Consider the following 24,860-nt stretch of genomic DNA (forward strand, 5'->3'; position numbering starts at 1 on the left):
CTATGGCTAGAAATTGGCCTCAATGATTTGGGATCGAGGGGGATTATCCCTCTTTATCCTGCCTCATCTCGTGTAGGCCTGGACAGCCTTCGTAGGTGGGCCCCATCCGTCGTCTACCCCGACCGCAAATGCGGCCGGTGTAGGCGCTTTGTGGGACCTCCTTTTGTCCTGGCTGGGCCCCGCCGGCTAGGGCCCTTTCTTCTGGCGCTCTTCTTGCTTCGCCGGCTCGTCTGTGTAAACCCCGGGGGTAGTGTCATGTTTATGTGTGGTATGGTTGGGTAGGGTAGTGCGGCTATGCAGCCTGGGATGCGCTTTGCTAAGGTGGCCCTTAGGCTAGCGCGGGAGGGGAGGGGTAAGGAGGGTATGGGGGGTGTGTATGTGTGTGTGTGTGTGTGTGTCGTTGTCTTCGTTTCTTGATCCTGGCTGTCTCTGAAACAGAAAAGGTTAGCGGGCAGGGGGATTCCTTCAACGTTCAAAAATAAGTGTTTAAGTTTTTAAGAGAAATTTATCAGGTGAATTTTTTCTCTGGAGAATCAGTTCTCCTATTTTCAAAAATCAAGCCCCAGGTATACGTCTAGGGATGGCAATTTTTGAAAAATGATCGATGTATGACATCAGTGAACGTCACATTGACGGGTTCGATACATTAAAAGAAAAACATCAATGTTTCGATATCTTTTCGCATAACACAAAATAATATAAATAGGTAACTATTATGGATTTGTGGTGTATGGATAGAACTTGTGCCTTCTACTTTAAATATTTTATATTATTCTATTCTATAGCAGAAAATACAATTAAAAAAATATACGATAAAAATTTAATACAATTTATTTTAATGAGCGAACAGTACTGTAGTTAATATCACAATGATTAGATATCATATTAAAATTACATTACATTACTTGTAAGCGTTGAGAAATAAGATGTACAGGTATTAGTTTGTCTTCTTAAGATAGAACCGTTTATTTTCTTTCAGTGCTACTAATTTTTTGCTTATTGAAAATTAAATTTATTTTTATCAACATAATTTTATTATATTACACATTAAATAAAAAGAATGATTATTGTTTATATCACAAGAGGCACAACGTTAAGTATATAAGCCAGGTTATCGAAACTAAATAAAGGTGGTATTGTGTCCTAAAGCGTTACGCGTTGTCCTACTAATCTAAAGGTCCGGGGTTCGATCCCTGTTGAGGTATGGTTTTTTTTTCAATTAAAATAATATTTCGAATGTAATTTTCTATCGTCCACATTTCAAGACAAATATTTCTGCACCAGTTGCTGGTCACGAAGTGAATAATTTCTCACAGTGTTGCCAAATATCTGCTGATTCGAGGCGCGCTAGATTTCTTGTTAAATTCTGCCAGAAAATCGTGAAATAAAAAATACAGATAAATACGTATAGGCTTTAAGCAAATTAAATTTTTACTCGGGCATATTTACGAATTCGTAAAATAGCCCTGAGCCCCAGAAAAAATGCATCTTTTATACTTAAATTTTTTTAATTTACAAAAATGTCACAAAAATTATTGTTAAACGAAATATTAATTAAAATTTCAATCTCGGAATTATTTTACTATTATTAAATAAATAAATGAAGCTATCGTTCATTTAAAAAGTTATTGTTTTATATATTAAGGCAAAGTAAACTTGTTTTTTCAATATTTTGTTAGCTATTTAATTACGATTTAAATGTAAAATTAAAGTGAAAATTCATAAATTATTTTCAAATTCAAAAATGAGCACTTTTCTTGTTTTTTTGCAATAACTTTTTTGTTTATTAACCGATTTTAATTGAACAGGTCTCATTTTGAGATAATTTTACTACCTACAAGCTGTCTGTGAGTCACTTTTCGCTAAAATTGATGGATTTCCCTGCAAAGTGAAAAAACTATTTTCCTCACTTATTTGTATAAATAGAAAAGTTAGGTAATAAAAGTTTTTGACTCACGAGATGAGAGATGTCTTGTATTATGTTCCTTTAGACAATTTTACAATAATCTCGCGGATAGGACTTTTTTCGAGTAAAAATTTAATTTGCTTTTGGTCTATATGCGCAACGCAGTGCTGCCAACCGCATATCACTAAATTATTTTTCCTTCTTATATTATACTTTATTAATATGTTAATTAAATTAATCAATTTTGCCACTAAAGTTCATAGAACATTTTCTACAAAAATATTTTTTGTGCAACTGCAAAAATGCCCCGATGTTCTGTGCTACGATAACATTCCATTCGCATTGACAACAGCCACGCTCAATTAAAACTTCAATTAGGTGTACCGTTAATATTTTTACACCTCTGCAACTAGGTAAACAAGAACACATGTTCTGATAATCCGCGGTGTTATTATTAAATGTGTTACACTAGCAACAAATTTTGTACTAGATATTTTCAGCTGAACTAATTTTCTCTTCTGATTTTTCCAGGCGTTAGTGGGCAGCTATCAACGGCGTGTAGGTTCCCAGGGGCTCCAGCCCATTCCTCGGTCATATTCTCCGACGAAAACCTAGGACCTGGTGCTGTGGCGACCTACACCTGCGAGAGAGGTTTCGAACTTCTGGGTCCTTCGAGGAGGGTTTGCGAAAACGGAGTTTGGCTACCCGAAGGCATACCTTTTTGTGGTAAGTTTCAATTACGTACCGTTGTATGATCTTTCTGTTGAGATAATCTTAATAATTAATTATGGCAAAGCACTTGAGTGAGACTTGCAATCACCGGTAATCGTTATAACCCGGAATCAAAGCTCCACTGCCCTTTGCTCACCGTACTAACGGTACGACATATGCTTTGCTTCCTAAGAAACGGAGATAACAATTTTTCGCGTGGCGCTGGCCTGGTCTGGTCTGGCAACTGGAAATGTTTTACTCCAAAACGGTTATGCCGCACAGTACCTACGGACGAGCTATTTGAATAATTAAAAAGTGAGTTTGATAACTGTACCTCGTTCGAAGTTACCACGCAAATAGAACGTCATTGTTTTATAATCTGGTCTACTTCTGAATCGGAAGTAAGATTAAAATACTTACGCTTTAATAAAAATTTAGGTCAGGCCATTATTGTACGGAAGTAGTTTGTGGCGAGCGAATATCGGAAAGCAGGGGCGTACGCTGATAGATTCACAAGGAAAATTTGCCTTATAATTAAATAATAATAAATCTTACAGTGGGTGTAACTGAATTACTTGGTCAAAAAAGTTCCTGTAGTAAAAGCTTCGTCTTCGATTTCTACGCTGAACTTAACATTTACGAACCTAACTTCATCTAAATTGTTAGTTTATTTTTTTTCAATGTACTCGATTTTTAGCATTAGAAAAGAAAAGTGAGTTATTAATAATTCAATGGCATGTGAAAACCAAGAGCTTTAAAATAAATTTAGAGTAATTTTTCTCAAAAAAAGCTCGTGAGGAAGCCCTAAAGAAATAATTAAAAAAAAGTACATTTTGGATCATTTTTATAGGTTCTAGGAGTTTTGGGGACTACTAACTACAAAAGGCCCCTGCGTGCGCCAATGTCTTTCTACCTCGGGTGTCGAATGCGGTTAATTCCAAGAAAATTACGCAGGGGTCTTATTGGAATTCAGTCTCAAACATCGTACGGACTATAACTTAAGAGCGAAATGCGAAAAATTTCTTAAAACTGTAAATTAAATTCCTGTGATCTGTGATATAGGGTAAATTTCTAACACACACAAGAATGCCTGCGTTTGTAAACATAGCGGACGGTAACATGCTTTCTCCAAGTTGAAATCATAATCGTAGTAATGGGTTTTCCCACTAGCAGAGGCATGTAAATCTGAGTTGTCTACATAGTGCGTTGCACTGTCGGGTCATTGCAAAAAATCGGACGTAAGTTTTCTAATTACATACCGAACTGGACTGACAATAGAGATAATCGAAATTTCCTTGTTTTTTAATCGATATGGGACCTCAAAAACATGTTCTTTTTAGTTGTAGATTCACCGGTACCATTTGTGCTACTTCTTTTGTAGTCACCCTCTTATAATCCCTTCGAGTAGTCGTCCATTGGCGATTCAAATACATTTATTTGAATACGCTCGAAAATTTAGGCCGATTTCCAGCCTAGCACAAATTTTATTTACCCACGTTGCACGCTTGACCTACTTGACTAGCCTGTTCCGTTACAATCTTGTTACTCACAGTCGATGCGACATCGTAAGTGAAATTGGATATTTTCGGATTATACCGTTGACGTACGTACGTATGCGAATACAACAATACAAGCGACGACATCAAGATGAAATTGTGTTTCTCGGAAAAAGAAAGAGAAAATAGCCGGCATCCGGATTAAGGGACGTCGGTCGTTGCCTTTTGCACTACGTATGCATATATTTTAATTTTGAGTTATTTTATATGTACGTAGAACATATAAACGATTTTTTTTACAATTTTAAATTAAACAAACACTCAATCCTGTGATAAACCGTTCATTTTAGCCAAAATATCGCACCTCACGATATGCGTGCACAGTAATGGTGATGCTGTTCTACTCTACATGCTCCATTGTGTGTTCGTGGTGATTTATCAAATTTCACTATTATATCAATTCGTGACATATTGGAAAAAAATATGTTAATGGAAAATAGTTCCAAAGCTTGTAAAAATTCTATACTACAGCTACGTCTTTTTTAATCTGCATAAAATTGACAATGACGAGATTTATTAATTTAAATTGCCATTTTAACCGATATATGTGTATACAAAATGTTTTTTGGCGCTTTAAATTCTTTTTTGTCAGTGAAGTATGAAACATATTAAAGCTCTAAACATGTTGGTGCCAGTCCAGGTTAGAGATTTCTTCACATTCAATATATCCCTTACTTTATTAGATAATATAAAATTTTATTTATAACCAGTCCGTTTCATGCGCTCTTACGAAAATACGATAAACAGTTATTACATTTACTAGTAGCTATAATTAACATCTATAAAGCTAGATTACAGCAAAACATTTTATTGACTAGAATTGTAAATATCGAAATACTCGTATATATATTCCGTTACTATCTCTCGTGTTTTTACCTCTATTCCAAAGATATTAAGCTAATTTCTCCTAATGAATCTTATCAAATGAAATCAATGTTCTTCGATACCAGAAATCTGCAAACAAAAAGATACCTAACCTAAAGTCGGTCGTTCTTGGGGGTGAAAATTCGAAATATTTGAATTTATTCAATTTTCGTGGCTGAAAACACACATAGGTACTGTTGATGTTGCAGGAAACAACTAGGTACTCTATGGGCTACATGCCCAAGGAACACCAATTATCAGTAATATCTAATCGACGCTTTCTTCAAGAAAGGTGAACAAATCACTTGCGTAAAAAGTTGCTTATGTATCTAATTACTCCAACAAAGTGTTACGGTGTTTGAAACCCATTTTGTAGTTACGGCACATATCTTATACATTCTAAATTTATTCGTATCGAATGGTAAATATTTAGTACCCATCACTTAAACGGAATCGCTTAGAAATTCAACATCAGTTACCTAGGTCAAATAATGTAATGGTATTCTCTGTAAAAATTGTGTCGTTTTATCGTTTTCAATTTATCTTTTTTCTATCTACTTATTTGTCAAAAGCGATGAGCGAAGCCGAATAAAATAGATATTTGATATTTGTTTTTGAAAAAACTGTGGATTTTCGGGAAAAAACATTTTCAATTTAAAAAATGAATAAAATATTTTTTTATTCTTTAATTGATTGAGCTTTAAGTTTCAATTTGCTTTTTTTTCTTACTGCTCTACGTCCATTTTTCGCTAAGTTAGGGCCTTTTGAAAATTCACCTAAAAACTTAAGATTTTTTTTATCTTTTAATTTTTGTGCCTAGTTTCTAAACAACAAACATTTCTCGGAAGGTGTGGTCAGTGTCAATCATCGGGTCAATAAATCCTGACAACTACACACGAATTAGAGTCAATGTATTCACATCAGGGTTTAATTAATGCAATATCGACAATCGCTTTACATTCAAAACACAACAGAACGGTACACGTCATGAAATATCACTACGTTTGACAAATACTTATTACTGCAATCAGTTTTCATCGTTTTGTAAATATTGGTATAGTAATCGATATTTCTACAGATTATTACGAGTGTAATTACGGACTACAAACGGATTTTTAAATTTCTAATCTAGAAAAGGATTAGGGAAAATCGACCACAGTACAGCAATTCTTATTTGCTATAAATCATTGTGCGATGCTTTTGATTGGTCAGAAACGTGTTCGATTGACTAAAAACAACAAATATTTGTTTTGACAGTCCATCTTTTATCACATCGGGTCACTATAGTGGGTATAATAAATCTCCATTGCATAAATTCATACAACGACCTTTGTACGAAATACTTGCAATATAATTAATGACGACCGTAACTTATCGGGCATTTTTTAACTTCAATTCACAGTGGGGTCACTGGGACTTTCTGTCGGGCAATAAATTTAGCCATTACCCACTGACAGGTGTAAATAGTTTTACTACAATGAAATAAAACCACATGTTGGATTGCAGTTACTGACGTACATATTAGGCTAATAATAAGCGGTTAGAAAGATGTCCTAAATGAATTACTTTTGATCGATACCTATAACGGAGTCGTCATATTAATTTTTTTTTTAATTAACTGAAAGAATACGTCTTAAAGTTAAACATATCTGGACGGGAACCTTATTGACCGGTTCTGATATGTCTATTAATATTTAATTTATAACGTTTTAATATTAGTATTATTCTCCCAATGTTTTAAGGAAAGTACAGTGCAAATAAAAAATCATTAACTCTTTATTTTTTAGTACATAAATAATGTAAATTCCTTACAGTTATTTAAACAAAAAAAAGGTGGACATTTGCAGGAAACGAAGCCTTCTCAGAGAAGGTAACTAACATTATGTGTATCGTATGCGCTTATCTAGCAGATGTTTTAAGAAACAAAAGATGAATTAAATATTATCCGTCTAGTAAGTAACGTTGCGGCGATTGTCCGTGAGTAAATTTACTAACTGTCAATCACACATCAACCTGAAAGCGTAACAGCTGTGCCCACTTATTATTTGAAACCTCGTTTGGTGGTATTTCGAAATACACATGCAGGTATTGCGTAAAATAATGGAAAGAATCCGTTTGTTCCAGCAAATTTGTTAGATATGTCAACAATAATATTTATTTTCGTTTAAATCAGTCGAAAGCACCGCCCGTGAAAAAATTACATGTGTACTTTTTCTTACACAACTTGTTCAGGCGAGCATAGATAATGCGGTGGCTAATTATTATTAACGATGGGGTAAGACTTAGCTCATTTGTGTCATATTTATAAACTGTCGCCTTAAAAAGGACGAAAAATGTGTGCACTATCAACCAACGGTATTTTTATATAAACGGGTACTGTAAATATTGCGTAAATATAATTAACTGGGCATTGTTGTCGAAAGCATATGTGAGACATGGGGCTCCAAATAACGCCGGCCTTTACAGATGTCGGTACGTTTACGGTTACTCGACATAGGTGCGTCCAGAAGGATGTAAATTTGTTTTGGTGTCATTTATAAACTTCACGAGACTAGGAAACTCGCTAGTATGTTTTATTATCTAGCCAAAAATGCCTGAAGCAATGCATTAGAGGCGGTAGAAGACCACAAATATCAAATTCCTGGTACACTATCGGAAGAATTCTTAATAGGTACCGTTTTTTCTTTTTGGTTACCTACTAGGTTAGGTATTTTGTCATTTTCTCGTTTTTAGATATATTTTATACATTTTTCAGTATTTCATATTGTAACACTGACATTCCTATCCTATGTTGAATGCGGTTGATCAGGGAGTAGTATTCAAATGATTATTTGCACTATCTGCAAATTTAAATCGCCTTAACTGTACCGTAATACATTCACAGAATGCGATGAATCTTAAACGAATAGGAATCGTAATATAAATTACCGATGAACAGAAGCGGGTTCACTTACTTTATTATTACTTCCTTAATACGAACCATTTACTGTCTAAAAAAAGGAGTTTTAAATACGTGTAACATTCTAACCTCATTGTTGCATGATAAAATGATTATTTACGTTAGAATGTACACGCTTCAAAATTTGCATAATAAATTTATACAATATTTCACATTTAATAGCCACAAAAACGCTTATTTAAAAAAAATGTCTCCCAAAATTACAGTACAGGTCAATTATTAGTAAATAGAATTCAGCGATGTAAGGTTATAACTATTTTTTTGTCATAGTTGTCAAAAAAATCTAAAAAAATTTTCTTTTATGCCGTACTGACGACTCAATCTCAAACAAGGCATTTGAAAATACGCTAATTGTTTTTTTAAATTCGCGAGACATCGATTTAAAAAAAAAATCATCAAAATCGGAGCTCTAGAAGCTGAGATATTAAAAATTTTTAAGCGAGTCGCTGTTTTGCACTCGCCGATTCAATTTCGAGCAGGCCGAAACGGCCGTGCTCTCTGCTTCCCCCCTCACCAGCACCCGTACGATTTTCTTGAATTTCTCGCTTGCATAAATAACGTTAAACACGTTTTAAAGTACGTTGCCAATGAAGAAAAGTATTGCAAACTTAGAACTGGTAAGTACTCGGAATACCAAAGGTATTTTTCGAAAAATTAGCCCGGATGTCCCATTACATTTAGTGTAAATGACGGTTAACTTTGATCGGCTATAACTACGTAAGTAATTGACCAATCGATCTGTCTTTTTTTTAAAGAAACGTCATTCCAATAACTTTTAAAACATGCTTTAAAAAATTCGATTTGATTGAATATTCACAAAGTTATTCTAATTGTTTATAAATACAAAAATTCGACCAATGTTTAAGCAAGCGCCAGAGCTCTCCTAATTGACGGATTCAAATTTTTCAAAAACCGTTTGAAAGCTTGAGACCCTTTTTATATCTGATTAAATTTTCAAGCATCTAAGGGCCTCGGTTTTTGCTGTGCAAAATTTTGAAAATTTGCAAATTCTTTTTCAAAATTTGGATTGCAAAATTATTATGCAAAATCTATCGAACCGATTTTGATGAAATTTGGTGTGATGATTCTACACAACATGCAGTTTTCTTGAGCCAAGTATGAAGATCCTATACCCAATTTAAAGACCCCAAAAAAATTCCCTAAAAAGTAATGTTTTTAACCCCATATTTGGCGAATTTTTCGATTTTTACAATAATAATCATGATTTGTTCGATTTGTAACTAGTCATATTTTGTAAAAAAATTTATTACAAACATTTTTTTCCTTTTTCATTTTCGCCTAAAATCAACTCTTGAAAAGATACATAATTAAATAGGAAGAAAAATATGACATTTTTCGAATTTTTTTAACATATTGTGCCGCCAAAAGTTAAGCCCACGTTTTTTATGCGCATAGAAAAATTTTCATGTCTAGTGATATTTGAAAACCAAAAAGCCAAAAATTTCCGTGGATATACGATTCACCCAAATATGGACTTTTTGGAAACAGATACCAGGACTAGAAGGAGAAGAACGGTAAGCTAAAATGACCCTNTTGCCATTAAACAGCCTTATGACGGCTTTTGATGAATGCATATGCGATGCGCATCACATTCTTTAAGGCATTTTCTCGCAACAAAGTAATTATTGGAACGATTAGTGATATTTGAAAACCAAAAAGCCAAAAATTTTCGTGGATATACGATTCACCCAAATATGGACTTTTTGGAAACAGATACCAGGACTAGAAGGCGAAGAACAGTAAGCTAAAATGACCTTCAAAATGTGATACTCGCCGTTACTGAAAATCCTGACTCATCCATTAGATCTACCTCAGCCAACTTCAGCTTGTCGAAGACTTCAGTTCACAGAACTCTGAAGTCTCGAAAGTGGCATCCTTGCAAAGAATACAAGAACCATGACTGATGACACAGAGAGAAGATTACAGTTTGGCGAGGAAATTAATAATTTTCACTGACGAAGCAACTTTTTGCTTATACGGAACCGTGAACAGGCTAAATACTAGGTTTTGGATGGAAAAAACATACACAACGGATGGAAAAAGTCAATATTTGGGCTGGAATAGTAGGAAATCGCATACTGGGACCTTAATTTCTTTGAGGTCAGTTTGATAGGCGACGTTTATTTGGATGTTTGCGTTTTCAGCTGATTCCTGCCCTAGAATTAATTTTTCCTAAACCTAATGAGCACTATTTGCCTGCTCAGAAATGCTCTCAGTAGTAAAAACATCATAATTACATAAAAACGACCTAAATGTGAAACTTTTCTTCTTCAAAATAATCAGTTTACTTCATTTCATACTTAAAAGACGAAATAAATAATAAAAGAAACATACATCCAGATTAAATTTCATGTTTCGATACTTGATATGACAATATTGTTTGTTTTTTGGGTGCTGTCTTTTCTTTTATGATGATTTCTTTTTTGTCGAGTTTTATTATGAAAGTTAATGTTTTCTTTGGCAATTTGTTCTCAAATTAAACGAATGTAGTGGTTAGTTGAGAGTATTTTTAGATGAAAGCATATAATGAATCAATACGATCTGGAAAATAATCTAAAACTCCGTAAATTCTAGTTAATTGCATGGCTTATAACGACAAATATAATTTCTTATCCCACTCGCCGGGAGAGATCGAACATCCGTAAAATTAAAGAACATATGTCCCAAATTCGTTTTATATATCCCACATTTAATATGCTCACAATTTATCGCGTTGAAAAGGAAGAAAGTAGCAGCCTGTAACGGAGTGATATAATTCGTGTAAAAATTACAAGGTAAATCGATCGGAAATTAATTATAAAATCAAATCAACTTTCCATTTAAACTGAAATTAAACGGCGAAAGTTATACGGACACGATACGGGAAGATGCCGGCTAGATTTTAACTAGAGTTATTAAATTACACACGTGATTGGGTTGCGTGTGGATTGGTGGAAGCTCATTTGAAAGTTGAGTAAAATTTCGAGCTGACGGGCAGTTTTATTCAAAAATTTCATCTGAAGGAACGTTTCTGTGATTACATGTATATTGTGGTATTACTATTTCTCACACCCGCATTTTTTTGTCGGTTGCAGTTCGATACGGTTATTCCCGCATTCCGGTTGCCATTCTGGTCGATGACCGTAGCAGTAGATGCACTTTCCGTTGGCTCTAATTGCGTTAGATATCTAAGATTTGAGTAGGTTTGTAGCCTCACATCGGCGAACTTGCAGAACACCCTGTATAGGTCATATAAAATACAGTCGTTGTTTTTTTACTTCAAAACGTCAACAAATTTTTGTGGGTACGCAACAAAATCATTTATAACATTCTCCCTTGAATAATTTCGTACACTTGCTCGATTCCTTCTGAAAGTACACGCCTTTGCCTGGCCCACATACCATCCTCATTTACATCAACAGGTTTATTCTTCATAAGTATTACCGTCCATCCGTATACGGCTCGGGACAAGGCCAAGGTTGTATGAGAGTTTGTTTAAATACTCGGTCGAGGTCATTTGGTGTTTGACCCTACCGTTCTCTATTGTATCGATACGCGAAACATTGTTGCGGTGGTATCTCACTGTTATTGTTTATTTTAGATCTGGTAGATATTCCAGTTCGAATTTAGCTTTTTGCCGCGGTTAAAAGCGAGGTTGAGGCCGAAAAAGTAGCCTTTGGATTCAGATATCCAATTATACAATTTTAAAGGTTGTTCGGACAAAAAAGATTGAGTGCGGCCATATTTTTCTTCTAGAATCGTTTGAAATCACGTTGATTTGTATACTGTTAACTATTATTTATGCAAATGCCTCGGATGTTTCCATTTGTTAACATTTGAATGCAAATATAAGTTTGATTCTGTATAAAATATAAATTAGAAGATATTAAAGCGATAATAGTTTATATCTTTTTTTCAATCGGCATGGGATTCCGCTTATAACGAGCGTTCAAATAAAAACGTGGTCGAAGTTGGCTCTGACACATTGGACGTAGGGAGTAGCTTATAGCGACCAACTTAACCTCATTTGTCAACGAGCTGTATAGCAGCTGTCAGTTTCAATAACGTTAATGACTATATAACTTTATTTTAAAGAATAATCGTGATAACAATAACAAACAATTAAAGGAGCTGCGGAAAGTGTCCCCCTCCTTGTTATAACAATAAATTAAAGCAGCTGCTGAAAGTGTCCCCCTCCTTGTTCCAAGCACTTTTCACACCTGTTCCTCAAAGAATTAAAGACATTTTCTAAGATGCTCGGGTATTGTTAATTTCACGAATCTTGTCTATAAGTCGAGCCTGCAGTTGGTTTAAATCAGGAATAGGCAGTTCAAAAATAGTGTTTTTAAGGTAAGGCCACAAAAAGAAATCACACGGCGTAATATCACATGACCTCGGTGGAAATTCATGTTCAGCATTGAGACTTATTAGTCGATTTTGGAAATCTTCTCTCAACATATTCATCGTCCGCCTGCCGTATGTGCCCTTGCGCCATCTTGTTGAAAGTAAAAGTTTGTAATTTCGTTTTCTTCCAGCTGGTTAACAAAAGGAGCGATAATCTTCTCTATACCTTTGCACAGTAAGAGTACCATTAAAAAAAAATAGGTCCATAAATCTTCCTTCGATTGAGAGCACACCAAACTCCAATTTTTTGAGCGTGTAGAGGGCCCTCGACAAAAAAGTTATCTGGTTTTTCAGAAGACCACATTCTCATATTCTGTGAGTTTACGTAACCACTTAAATGAAACCAGGCTTCATCAGAAAAAAAGGTGATATTATGAAGTTCACCGTAGTTGTTTAAAAACCATTCATAAAATACAGCCCGTCGCGGAAAATCAACTTCATGAATTTCTTGCTGACAAGTTAAACGATAGGAGACAAACGCAAATCTTTTTTTAACACTGTGTGGCAGGTACCGACTGATACTCCCACCATTTGTGATAAAACACGTACAGAAGTTCTTGGCGCATTTTCCATTATTTGTTGGACATTTTCTTTTAATTCTTCAGTCCGCTTTTTAGGTCGGCCGCTTCCTTCTTTTCTTGTTACACTGCCCGTTTCACGAAAAACATTAACACAACGCTGAACTGCACTTTGAAAAATTTTGTATTGTAACGCCGGGAAATTGATTTTGAAATTCTATGAAACATTCCTCAATAGAATACTTCCATATTCCATCAATCTTGCGTCCATTTCTAAAGTAGGACTCTATGATAAACACTTTTTGTTCTTGAAGAAAACACCATTTTAAACGCTTTTTAAAACGAAAATATTCAAATTGATAGCGGCGATATAGCGCTTTGACAGATGACGTTTAAGTTCATTTGCTATACACTACGCCCTACGTCCAAATTTTCAGAACCAACTTGACCACGTTTTTATTTGAACGCTCGTTAGTAGCGTTCTCTGAGGTTGTGACCCTATTTTCGAATCAAATTGTACTTTCATCTGATTGAACTTTACATCTGGAGTAGAACGGTTCCCATGAAGATAATTTTTTCTTATAATTAACTAAATTTTCTCACGTTTAATGAATATCGGAACAATTTCCTTTTGATATACTTTTCTAATGCAAAAAAGGAGGTTTTTCGTTCGATCACGATAATCTTAGGATTAAAAAATCATCACGTTTTCCTCGCGTAGGTATTCACTTTCAAAGTGACGAAACGTAAAACTGAATCGGGGCATTTTAACCTGACTCGGACGTGGACTAAAATTACAATTTTAATGATTCTCTTTGACCTACTAGAGGCTGGTGTCTGAATGACATGGAGACCCACATTAAAACGTCATGTAACGACTCGCCTACATTTTAACAATAACAGAAAATGCTTTATTTATAAACGAATAATAAAAAGCAGTGGTTTCCTTTGATAAATTATGCATTAACGCATGGAATAAAAAATAAAACCGTGTGTTAATTGATGTAGTAATAAATATCTTGTACATTTATTTGATTTAAATGAAATTTAGACATGCAGTGTTAGAAAATCTAGCGTTCTACATTGCTTTCTCGCGAAAATCCGGTAGAAATGTGATACATTAATTAGTTTTAGATTTTTGCTTTTCTTTAAGCTGCTTTTGATACAATCTAAGGGATATTTCAAACTGTATAGGGGTCACATAGTTCATACATCAATTTCATTGGCTACGTACGCTTCCAATTATATTAAAGGGATTTTTTTGTGCTTCGTAGTAACGGAGAAAGTGAAATTATATACGTCCGTAACTTATCGCATATATTAAAAGCAACAACATATTATGATTCCATTTAATACACATTTTGCACGAGCTTGATAATTTAACGTGCTTTTAATCAGTTTATTCATACTCGGATATGCCAAATAGAAAGTGCGTTTTCTAAACACTCCTGTCTGGCCAGACAGAGGAGAGAACGACCTTTTCCATTAACAGAAGCAATTAGAAAAGTTATAATATACTGTACAGCTTGATTTACAAAAAAGATATCAGCTAATTTTACTGAAATGTTCAGAAATGGCACATTTTTAGGTGTTTTAATTTTTGTTTTTCTTCAGTTCTTAATGTTGCTGCGGGCAAAGCCCCCATGCAAGTCAGTACGGAAATGGCTGGAATCCCCCAAAAGGCGATAGATGGCAGCACGAGCGCTTTCTTCAGCAGTGAAACTTGTACATTGACGAAACCCGAAAGAAGCCCTTGGTGGTACGTCAATCTGTTGGAGCCCTATATGGTGCAGCTGGTCAGGTTGGATTTCGGAAAGCCTTGTTGTGGTAAGACATAGCTTTTATTATACAGCGTGTCCCGAATTGTATAAACCAAATTTTATCTGAAAAAAAAGGTCATATCGGCGTAGGTCGCTTTGTTTTCGAGATACAAAGTGTTAAAATTGAAAATATATCGCGTTTAAAATAACTATTCGAAAAAAAGAAATAAATTATTCAAATTTTTTGCTACAAGAGAGAATTTGAATTTGACGTTTCGAATTTATTAGTTTTAACCAGTAAACTTTAGATGAGACGGCCCACCAACGATTTATGCGTTAATTTATTTTTAATTTATATAATTTGCAAAATTGCCATTAAACAGCCTTATGATGGCTTTTGATGAATGCATATGCGATGCGCATCACATTCTTTAAGGCATTTTCTCGCAACAAAGTAATTATTGGAACGATTTCCTAGAGAAACGTCATTCTCGACAAATTACAACAATTACTTATCGCTGAATTAGAATGGGGAAGATTTGTCATAAAAGTACACTTTCTGCACACAGATGCAATAAATGAAAGTGAAATTTTCAACAGTGTTGCATTGGATAATGTCGTGTGGTATTTTTATGTCCCGAACGAAATTGGATTTAAATTAGTACTAATTTCATTTGGAAATTAGTTTTACTGATGCAAAATTAATGAAAAAACATGTTCTTTATTTACATAATCGTGATTTTCGTTTGTTTTGTTGATTCTTCTAAATCGCGTAATGCAACTTTTTCGTAGATCAGACATTGAAGGCTATTCTGTAGTTTTCTTTTAACATTTAAAGGCTCCTTAAAAAAAATGGTATTCCTAACGCTCGTATTATAAACCCTTAAAATAAACTGTTTTTAAAAATCCTTGAAAAGTTATCATATACTGCTCTGACAGTAGTTCAACAGTGTTGTTTTTAAGTATCCGCGAATGCAGCTAAGAGCTCGCCCTCTGGCGGTGACAAGTGAAACTAGTAAAACGAGGTAAACATTTCTCATGTGTGACATTCCGTTTTGTATTTTATTTAAAACTGTGTATAGTGTTTGCTTTTGAACACTGTTATATTAAAAAAATAATGTGAGGAAAACTTCAGCAGTTATGGACGTTAACTAGGGTTATGGATAAAAAGAAGAAATTGTCGAACTATTATTGTTCAGTTCATGGTTGTTCTTCATGGTCCAAGAAAAATCCAGCATTAAGTTTTCATCAAATTGAAGAAATTTTCAAAATATTATTGTCGATAGACAATACTCCCTGAATTTCAAGAGAGTTATTAGTAAAGGTACTAGTTTGCAGACACAATGAATAAATTTCTAAATTTAAATCAATGCCCAATTTTCACACATTTATAGTACCACATGACCAGCCTTAAAAACTGCCTCTTGTTCTGATATACGAAAGTTTTTGTTGTCACTTAAATAGGAAATGTTGGTATTCCACAACGGATAAGTTCATAGTTATAACCTCAAAAAATGTACATTAAATTGTAATGCTAGAAACAAACAAGGTATAGACATAAATACTTGCATTAAAATTTATTTATGAAAGATTTGAAACCTATAAAATATCATCATAAAAGTCAAATAACCGCAGTTTAATAACAAAATTAAGGCAAGTTTGTTTAGGTGACTTTATTTTTATAATTTGTCACAATATCCTAGGCTGGGCACGTATCGTACAAGCTTTTAAACAAATTTTATGCAATATTTAATACTTTATTTTATTTTAAAGAAATCCTTTTAACATGCTTTAATATTTTAAAAATAATTTTAATAATTAATAATTTTAATCAATGTAATGCTCACCAGGGGCCAACAAACCGGCAACCATAGTGGTGCGAGTGGGCAACAACCGTCCCGACCTGGGCAACAACCCGATCTGTAACAGATTCACCGGCTTCCTGGAGGAAGGCCAGCCCCTATTCCTCCCTTGCAACCCGCCGATGCCGGGCGCCTTCGTCAGCGTCCACCTGGAAACCCCTACCCCCAGCCAGCTCTCCATCTGCGAAGCCTTCGTCTACACCGACCAAGCGCTCCCCATCGAACGATGTCCCCAGTTCAGGGACCAACCGCCCGGCAGCACGGCGACGTACAACGGCAAGTGCTACATCTTCTACAACAGGCAACCCGTGAAGTTCCGCGAGGCCCTCGGCTTCTGCAGGGCCAGGGGCGGTACCTTGGTGGACGAGAGCAACCCCGCCCTGCAGGGTTTCATCAGCTGGGAGCTGTGGAGGAGACACAGGAGCGATGCGAGCGGACAGTACTGGATGGGGGCCGTGAGGGATGTCCAAACAGGCGGTTGGCAGTGGCTTAAAGGGGATGAGGTGACGGTTTCGTTCTGGAACATGCCCGTCGGGAACGGGGAGTGTGCCAGGTTCGACGGGACCAAGGGGTGGCTGTGGTCGGACACCGATTGTTCCATGCATTTGAATTACATTTGCCAGCATCGTAAGTGTTTTAATAATAGTTTAAAGTAATTTGAAGTAGTAGGCATGAGTGTAAAGTAGTAGGCGTGCATGTAAAGTAGTAGGCGTGCCTGTAAGATAGTAGGCGTGCATGTAAAGTAGGCATTCATGGAAAAGTAAGCATACATACGAATAAAAACTAAATAGAAACTATTTTTTCCTTTGCCTTGTACACTTTTCCCCTCATTTTAGAACCCAAGGCTTGCGGCAGGCCCGAACAGCCACCCAACTCGACGATGCTGGCCTTGAACTACAACGTGGGTGCCACCATAGAGTATTCCTGCGACGAGGGACACCTCTTAGTCGGGCCGACCACAAGGACTTGTTTAGAAACGGGCTTCTACAACGAGTTCCCGCCGGTGTGCAAGCGTAAGTCGTCCCGGCATTCTTTTAACTTTTATTTTTAACGAACTTCTCAAATTCTAGGCATCCAATGTGGATATCCCGCTGATATAGCCAATGGGGAGTATACTCTGGTGAACGACAGTGTGGGTTATCTGTCCAGGGTGGTGTATTCCTGCGACGAAGGGTACGAGATGATCGGAAGGGCTCAACTGGCGTGTGACATCGACGAGAGGTGGAACGGTCCTCCGCCAAGATGCGAACGTAAGTATCGACGATTATACATTTGGATTTGTTTGCCCTTTTGCTTACTAACAATATTTCCATCTTTTTGTAACCGACTTGATTACCATGAAGATATATTTATCGCGGATTGGGTAGAAATTTGTCGAAATTGTTGTTAAGAGGGCTCTATAGCAAATAGCCAACCAGCAATACATTTTATAGGTTTTATTACACAGTTTGTCTAAATATGAATCGATGCACAAATAACAGACTTTCCTCCATTCTGAGACAGATTTTCTATAAAATGGACTTAGTTTGAAACTCAAATAACTTTTTGGTGTAACGAAATTTGTAATTTACGCGGCAAATTACAAATTTCCTTCCAACAAAAAGTTATTCGAGTTTCAAACTAACTCCATTTTATAGAAAATCTGTGTTAAAATGGGGGAAAGTCTGTTATTTGTGCATTAATTCATATTTAGACAAACTGTGTAATAAAAATGTATTGCTGGTTGGCTATTTGCTATAGAGCCCTCTCAAATAACTATTTTCTTGTCCGTTTCTGAAAATAACGCTACATTTTCCAGCTGTGCAATGCGAACCCCCCACCGAAATCGCAAACGGGGCTTTGGAAATGCCCAGTAACGACACAATTTTCGGATCGATCGTCCACTACGTCTGCAACGCCGGTTACAGACTGGTCGGTCCCAATAACGTAACCTGCCTGGCCAACGGGCAGTACGACGCCTTACCTCCGACCTGTCAAGGTGACTATACCTCTGACACTGTTGGAATTCTCCAAAACTCACGATTACGTTTTACAGAGGAACCGACAACCCCCCTCGTGACGGAGATCTTGAAAACCACCAGACCACCCGTACAATCCTCGCCCTCGTCCGCGACCACCCGTCATAGGAGCCGACCGACCCGTCCGCCCCCGACGACGATCCGAGGCATCGAAATCATCAAAGTAACCAACAAGACGAGGAAACCTTCGAGGGTCACGACGGGAGCTACCACGTCCATCACCTCCACGTCGCACGTGCCGTCCATCATAGTGGCCGGCCATCCTCAGGATAACGAGATTGCCGGCAGTTCGAACGTTCAACATGGCGAACATCCCAACGTGAACGTCCCGCTGTCCGTGGACGGGGAACGCAGGGACACGTTCGGGGCGAAGTTAAACGTCGGGGCTATAATTGCCCTGGGCGCTTTCGGAGGTTTCGTTTTCCTGGCGGCGATCATCACGACTATAGTCATATTAGTCCGGAGGTAAGTGGAGGCTCTTCATAAAATTCTACGCTACGGTGCCCAAAATAGTAGGTAGCAGAGTCGTAAATAGGTCAAACCACAGTTTTACTATTCTGTAATTAATTAAATTGTAATGTGCCGTTCATTTCGCATAGTGTTCCGATAATGTATCCGCCCTGTCCCAGCTACCCCAGTTCCCGGCCGAGGCGCGTCAGTGCTTGTCATAAGCGTAAAAGTAGGGAAAAACGTGTTATATTCACATTTTAGTTATTCCAAAGAGTGTTAACGGTCAATCTAGTATGAATAAAGTTGCAGTTTTTACCAAAATTTGTAATTTTAATAATTTTTGGAACATTCTGAAACAATACACCCCAGGAATTGCATAACCCACAAGTTTTACCCGTCGGATGGCCTGCATGTTAGGAATGAGTCGCTGCCTACTATTTTGGACCTCTTTATATTATTTTTATTAAAAATGTCATTTTGAAAGTCCGATATTTAGTGAAAACTATTACGCGGGAAGTAAAAATTCCATTTTTGACAGATTAGACTATCCGTGCCATACATTTTCGGGGTTGCTGAATCCGAATCTGGTGTGCGTTTGACGAAGTTAGCTCACGTCAAGGTTATCTGAAAGTCACCTTTGTTTTTTTGTTGGCAATACAATTGATGTCCGCGGATTTTGAAGAAACGGGCAGTTCTTTGTTGTTTGAGGGTGAAAAAATACCCCAATCGTCGGTGCAAAATGCTTAGGGCGCATGGAAAGGAGTTAAACACAAAAATTTTAAAAATATTTTTGCAAACAAAATTCTGGGAACTTTTGTAAAATCCTTATAGTTTCCGAGAAAAAAATTATTGAAATTGTAGTATTTTGAACCTTCAACGTAGCTGGACTGTTGTAGTCTCTACCGTCGTTTGCGTTGTAGGCTGTGCGCAATACGTTTTCTCTCCACGAGGCTCCGGACGATTTGAATACTGAAATGCGATAGTGTTTACATTAGTTTTTTATCGTTTTAAGCAAAACGGACCCAAATGTGTTTACATGTCGGCGGACAAAATTTTGAACAGTTGTAATTATTTTATTAACTAAAACCACAAATTAATTGTATTAATTAATAATTACAATAGAGGCAAGAACGGTTGAATTTGTTGACGTAAAATAGATGTTATAAAATTTTATTTATTTCTTTTCTTCGGAAAGAAATTCTTTAAATTTTTTGTTTGTCCATTTTTTATTACACTTTGCCGCCATGGTATTAGTTTTTAATTTTTTTTGCAAATAATTAGGTACTTAATATTTTTTTGTTTCTACAGTTGTCTTTGTGTGTGTTTGTTTATAGGTATATTAGAATATACAGAGTGTTTCATAATGATGTGCGAATATTTGAAGGAAGTGTTTAGAAAGTAATTTTAGCGGGGGTACTTCCTATATATTTTTTTGACTTGAACCCCCTCTGAGAAAATATTCAAATTTTTTTTGGAAAAAATAAAAGCTAATATTTTCGGCCATTTTGAGATTTGAATATTTTCTCAGGGGGGGGGGCTCAATCGAAAAAATGGAAGTACCTCCCCTAAAATTACTTTTTAAACATATCCTTAAAATATTTACACATCATTATATTAGGTGAAACAATTTATCATGTTTTATTTTTATTTTTTTTTAATTAAAATGTTTGTTTTTAAGTTTCTGCTAAAATTTCTTCAAGTTACGGCACTGCCAATCGTATCTACGAACGTAAAATTTCTCGCTCGTTGAAAATCCTAAGACAGAAACTGAGTTACCATCAAAAAAACGACAATTGACCTTGAAATAACCTTGAACATGCGCCAATTTCATCAAACCGACACCGGGTTCGAATATGACGGTCTAGTTTGTCACACACTAAACTTTTTTTCCCATTTTATTTTCTCCACTTTCGTCCTGGGCTCCCCCCTCCCCCGCCCCCCATTGACCCCCCCACTAACGGATCTGCGGTCGCAGTGCGGGCGCGTCGGCTCGGTCCTCCCACCGGTTACCCTCGCCGAGCGCGATGCCCTCCCGATGGTACACCCTCCTGGCGTTGCCGTTCCCCGACCAGCAGATAGGCCGCAGGGAGTTCTCCCGCAGCTACCGCTCCCATCGGGCCGGCTACTTCTCCAACCCTATCTAGCCGCGCCGGCGGCGTCGAGACGATAGAGTGAGCAGGTACGAATGGCACGTCCCGCACTGCACTGCATGCACCGCCAAAGCACCCCTATCAGCACCGCTTGACCCCATTCCTTGTTTATTGGCAGCGTGTACGTTTGGCGCACGGCGTTTGACTCGTTGAGAACTAGAAGTAGCGTAACGTCACCTTAAACAAAACTAACGGCGATATTTGAGGTGTTTGAAAACTTGGGTGTATTTTCGGGAGTAGTTTTGGTCGTCAGTATAAGTTTTTAGGGTGATAAAACTGGGTTGTGCTGTTAGATAAAAGATTGGAATAGGTAGTGATGGAATTTGAGGTCAAATATTGCCCTAGACAGTAAAATATAAGTATTTATATCCAGTAAACATCGTCTTTCTCATCAAATATCGTGTTGTCAAAGTTCTTGTCAAATATCGTTACTGGCATAGAAAATAGGCTGTTAATTTAATATTTTCAAGTTGACCTTGGCGTATCTTTTTTATTTCGTTCATAAAAATGCACTAATTTCTGTACTCTACTTAAATGCTCTGATTACCTGCACTTCGGAAAGCATTACGCGGTCAATTTAACAGACGTTTAAACAAAAATTTAATGTACCGTCTCTTCAAAGCAAAATGCAGGAATATCTTGAGTAATTTTTGAGTTAGGTGTTTTAAATATTGTTAAAGTTCACTTTATACGGGATGTCCCCCAATTCAACAGCCAAACATTAACATAAAATGTAATGTAAAATACTTCACCTAAATTAGGTTCACAATCTAAAAATATAACTAGATTCCTTTTATACAACAACTGAGTTGTGGTACTGCCCAGTGACATCGTAGACAAGAGTTTAAGTGCAGTTTAAGAAATGAATTATGACTCGATTATTTATTTGATTAAAAAAAAAAATGAATTTCAGATAAGTATTCCGGGGAATACCCCTAAAAAAACTGACTCCTCTTTAATGTTACATCCTGTATATGTGGTTTCCTTTACACACTTAAACCAAAATCACATAAATACACGCTAATATTTTTTAAATTTCCTCTTTATGTCACGAAAATAACCACAATGCTTTTTTGTGTGTGTGTGAGGGGGCGGCACATTATTACTCTGTAGTCCTTCCGGCTGCCGCGCCGCTGTCTAGAAATCTTCAACAAATTCATGTCGTCTCTTTCCAGGAATCGAAGTGCCAAACATTACCGCCACCGAGCCTCGCCCGACTGCAACACAGTCGCCTCGTTCGACTCCTCCAGCTCGGAGTCGCGCAACGGCGGCCTCAACCGCTACTACAGGCAGGCGTGGGAGAACCTCCACGAGTCGGCGGGCAGCAAGACGGCCCTGAAGGCGGCCGCCACCGCCAACCACTCCCCCCTCCGCAGGAAGGAGACCCTGGACGAGCCGTACCGTACCGACAGGCACCGCGACGGTTCCGAGCCGGCGGACACCTTCAGCGGGAAACCCGCCGCCGAGAAGAAGAGACACCACCACCACCACCATCACCACGACGGCAGGCCCCACAAGGAGGGCAGGGAGTGGCGGGAGCAGCGCCCGCCCCCCGGCAGGGACAGCAAGAGATATTGACAGTCTTGTATGGTGATAACGGTACAATTCGAGGAGTAGGTAAATTGTATTTATTCTGTTTGAGGGGTCGGGGCGAGGTAAACGGGGCGCCGGCGGTGGTTTTATCGCCGAAACGTTAATTTTCTTATAATTAGAGAAAAAGTTAAAAAAATTGAATGTGTGTAAAAAGAAAATATTTTTTGTCTACGATCGTGTCAAAAGTCACAATTTTTTGTGTAAAAATAGACTTTACAGTAAAAGTTTTTATTTCATGCGTTTATTGCGGGATTTCAGTGAAAAAGTTTATAATTAACGCAACTTTCGATAAAAATTTTAGTTTCCCGTTTATTTCGCACTATTTAACTTACAAGGTGTTCCGTAGGGACCGAATCAAAAGCCAGGAAAAGTCACGTCGAATTTAGAAAAACCTTAAGAGGGCTCTATAGCAAATAGCCAACCAGCAATACATTTTTATAGGTTTTATTACACAGTTTGTGTAAATATAAATTAATGCACAAATAACAGACTTTCCTCCATTCTAATGCAGATTTTCTATAAAATGGATTTAGTTTGAAACTCAAATAACTTTTTGGTGTAAAGAAATTTGTAATTTACGATGTTTAACTTGTTCAAAAGCGGCAAATTACAAATTTCTTTACAACAAAAAGTAATTTAAGTTTCAAATTAACTCCATTTTATAGAAAATCCACGTTAGAACGGAGGAAAGTTTGTTATTTATGCACTACTTCATATTTAGACAAACTGTGTAATAAAATCTATAAAAATTTATTGCTAATTGCCTATTTGCATCGAATTTTAGGAACTTCATTATTCGACCTTTTTTTAAAACAAATTTTGCCCAATTCCATGAAAATTTCCCGTCGTATTTTCTACAGAACACCTTGTATTAAGTTTCCATTATAAAATAAAGGATACAACCATAAACCGTACATATTTTAAGGAAAATATTATATCTACATAAAGGCAACTTATTTTTTATATCCTCAAAGATAGACGAGTCAATTTTCTACTAAAACTTTCAAATCGCGACCGATTCGAGACGGTTTCCATTTTAAAGCGACTTTATTTTATCGAGGAATCTTCCGATTCGCCTGTATATATTAATTACTCTTATCCGACTGAATCCCTTGGCCTTACTTTGCGTAAGACCTTAACCCTTCACCGTACGCCAAAGGTAAGGCTAATGTCATTCGTGCGATGGTGGAACAACGACTGAGGACGTTCGGAGTTTTAACTCGTGTAGTAGCATTTTCCCGTACTGTTGTTTTTAAATTTAGCCTAAGTGAAATCGTTAGGGGAGGTTAATAATTTAGTGCCATTGGACTAGGCATCTGTACATCGCATCCCAAATGTATATGTTCACACTAACACGACTTTTAGTCGGTCTAAGTTACGTTTAGGTTACTTGTAAGCGATTTGATATATTATGTAATATATAAAATAGTATAATATATTTATTTTGTGTTACGTTCCGTTTCGTTTGTTTGTTTCCCCCCCACTTTTATTTAACGTTCGAGAAAAATCAACGAATCGTGTGCGAGCGGTAGCAGGACATCTGCGGCTATGGGGATTGAAGATTGATTGCCGTTCCGCTTTTTGGAAGCCCCAAGTACATTTTTAAGGGAGTTTATTTGCTCTATTTCCACATTAAGAATGAGTGCCTACTGTTTCTGTTTGTCCGTAATCGGTACGATAGATATGCAGATACTTTTGTGTTACGTTCCGTTTCATTTGTTTGTTTCCCCCCCGACTTTTATTTAACGTTCGAGAAAAATCGACAAATCCTGTGCGAGCGGTAGCAGGACATCTGCGGCTATGAGGATTAAAGATTGATTGCCGTTCCGCTTTTTGGACGCCTCATGTACATTTTTAAGGGAGTTTATTTGCTTTATTTCCATATTAAGAATGAGTGCCTACTGTTTCTGTTTGTTCGTAATCGGTACGATAGATATGCAGATACAGAGTGTTCGTAAATTCGGTGACGATTTTTTTACCGTACGCCAAATACGTTAGTATTAAACCGTTGAAACCGCAAAGTGGTGTTTAAAATTAATCACGATACCAAATAAAAAACCTTATAAAAGTCGTCTCGGCAGATACTTCCTAAAAGGGGCCGTTGCGAAA

General features: G+C 36.8%; 1 protein-coding gene across 1 annotated transcript in view; it reads left to right on the forward strand.

Moving 5' to 3' along the window:
- The window catches only part of LOC108911033, a 40,081-nt gene extending 16,868 nt beyond the window's left edge, over window positions 1-23,213 (forward strand). The window contains exons 2-9 of the mRNA XM_018715856.1: window positions 2,438-2,632; window positions 14,533-14,745; window positions 16,529-17,167; window positions 17,377-17,553; window positions 17,611-17,790; window positions 18,339-18,518; window positions 18,576-19,023; window positions 22,334-23,213. Of these exons, the coding sequence (XP_018571372.1) occupies window positions 2,438-2,632; window positions 14,533-14,745; window positions 16,529-17,167; window positions 17,377-17,553; window positions 17,611-17,790; window positions 18,339-18,518; window positions 18,576-19,023; window positions 22,334-22,736 (2,435 nt within the window). The 3' untranslated portion in view covers window positions 22,737-23,213. The remainder of the gene's footprint in view (window positions 1-2,437; window positions 2,633-14,532; window positions 14,746-16,528; window positions 17,168-17,376; window positions 17,554-17,610; window positions 17,791-18,338; window positions 18,519-18,575; window positions 19,024-22,333) is intronic.
- The last annotated feature ends 1,647 nt before the right edge of the window (window positions 23,214-24,860 follow it).

This window comes from Anoplophora glabripennis, unplaced genomic scaffold, assembly GCF_000390285.2.
Source record: "Anoplophora glabripennis isolate ALB-LARVAE unplaced genomic scaffold, Agla_2.0 scaffold640, whole genome shotgun sequence".
NCBI lineage: Eukaryota > Metazoa > Arthropoda > Insecta > Coleoptera > Cerambycidae > Anoplophora > Anoplophora glabripennis.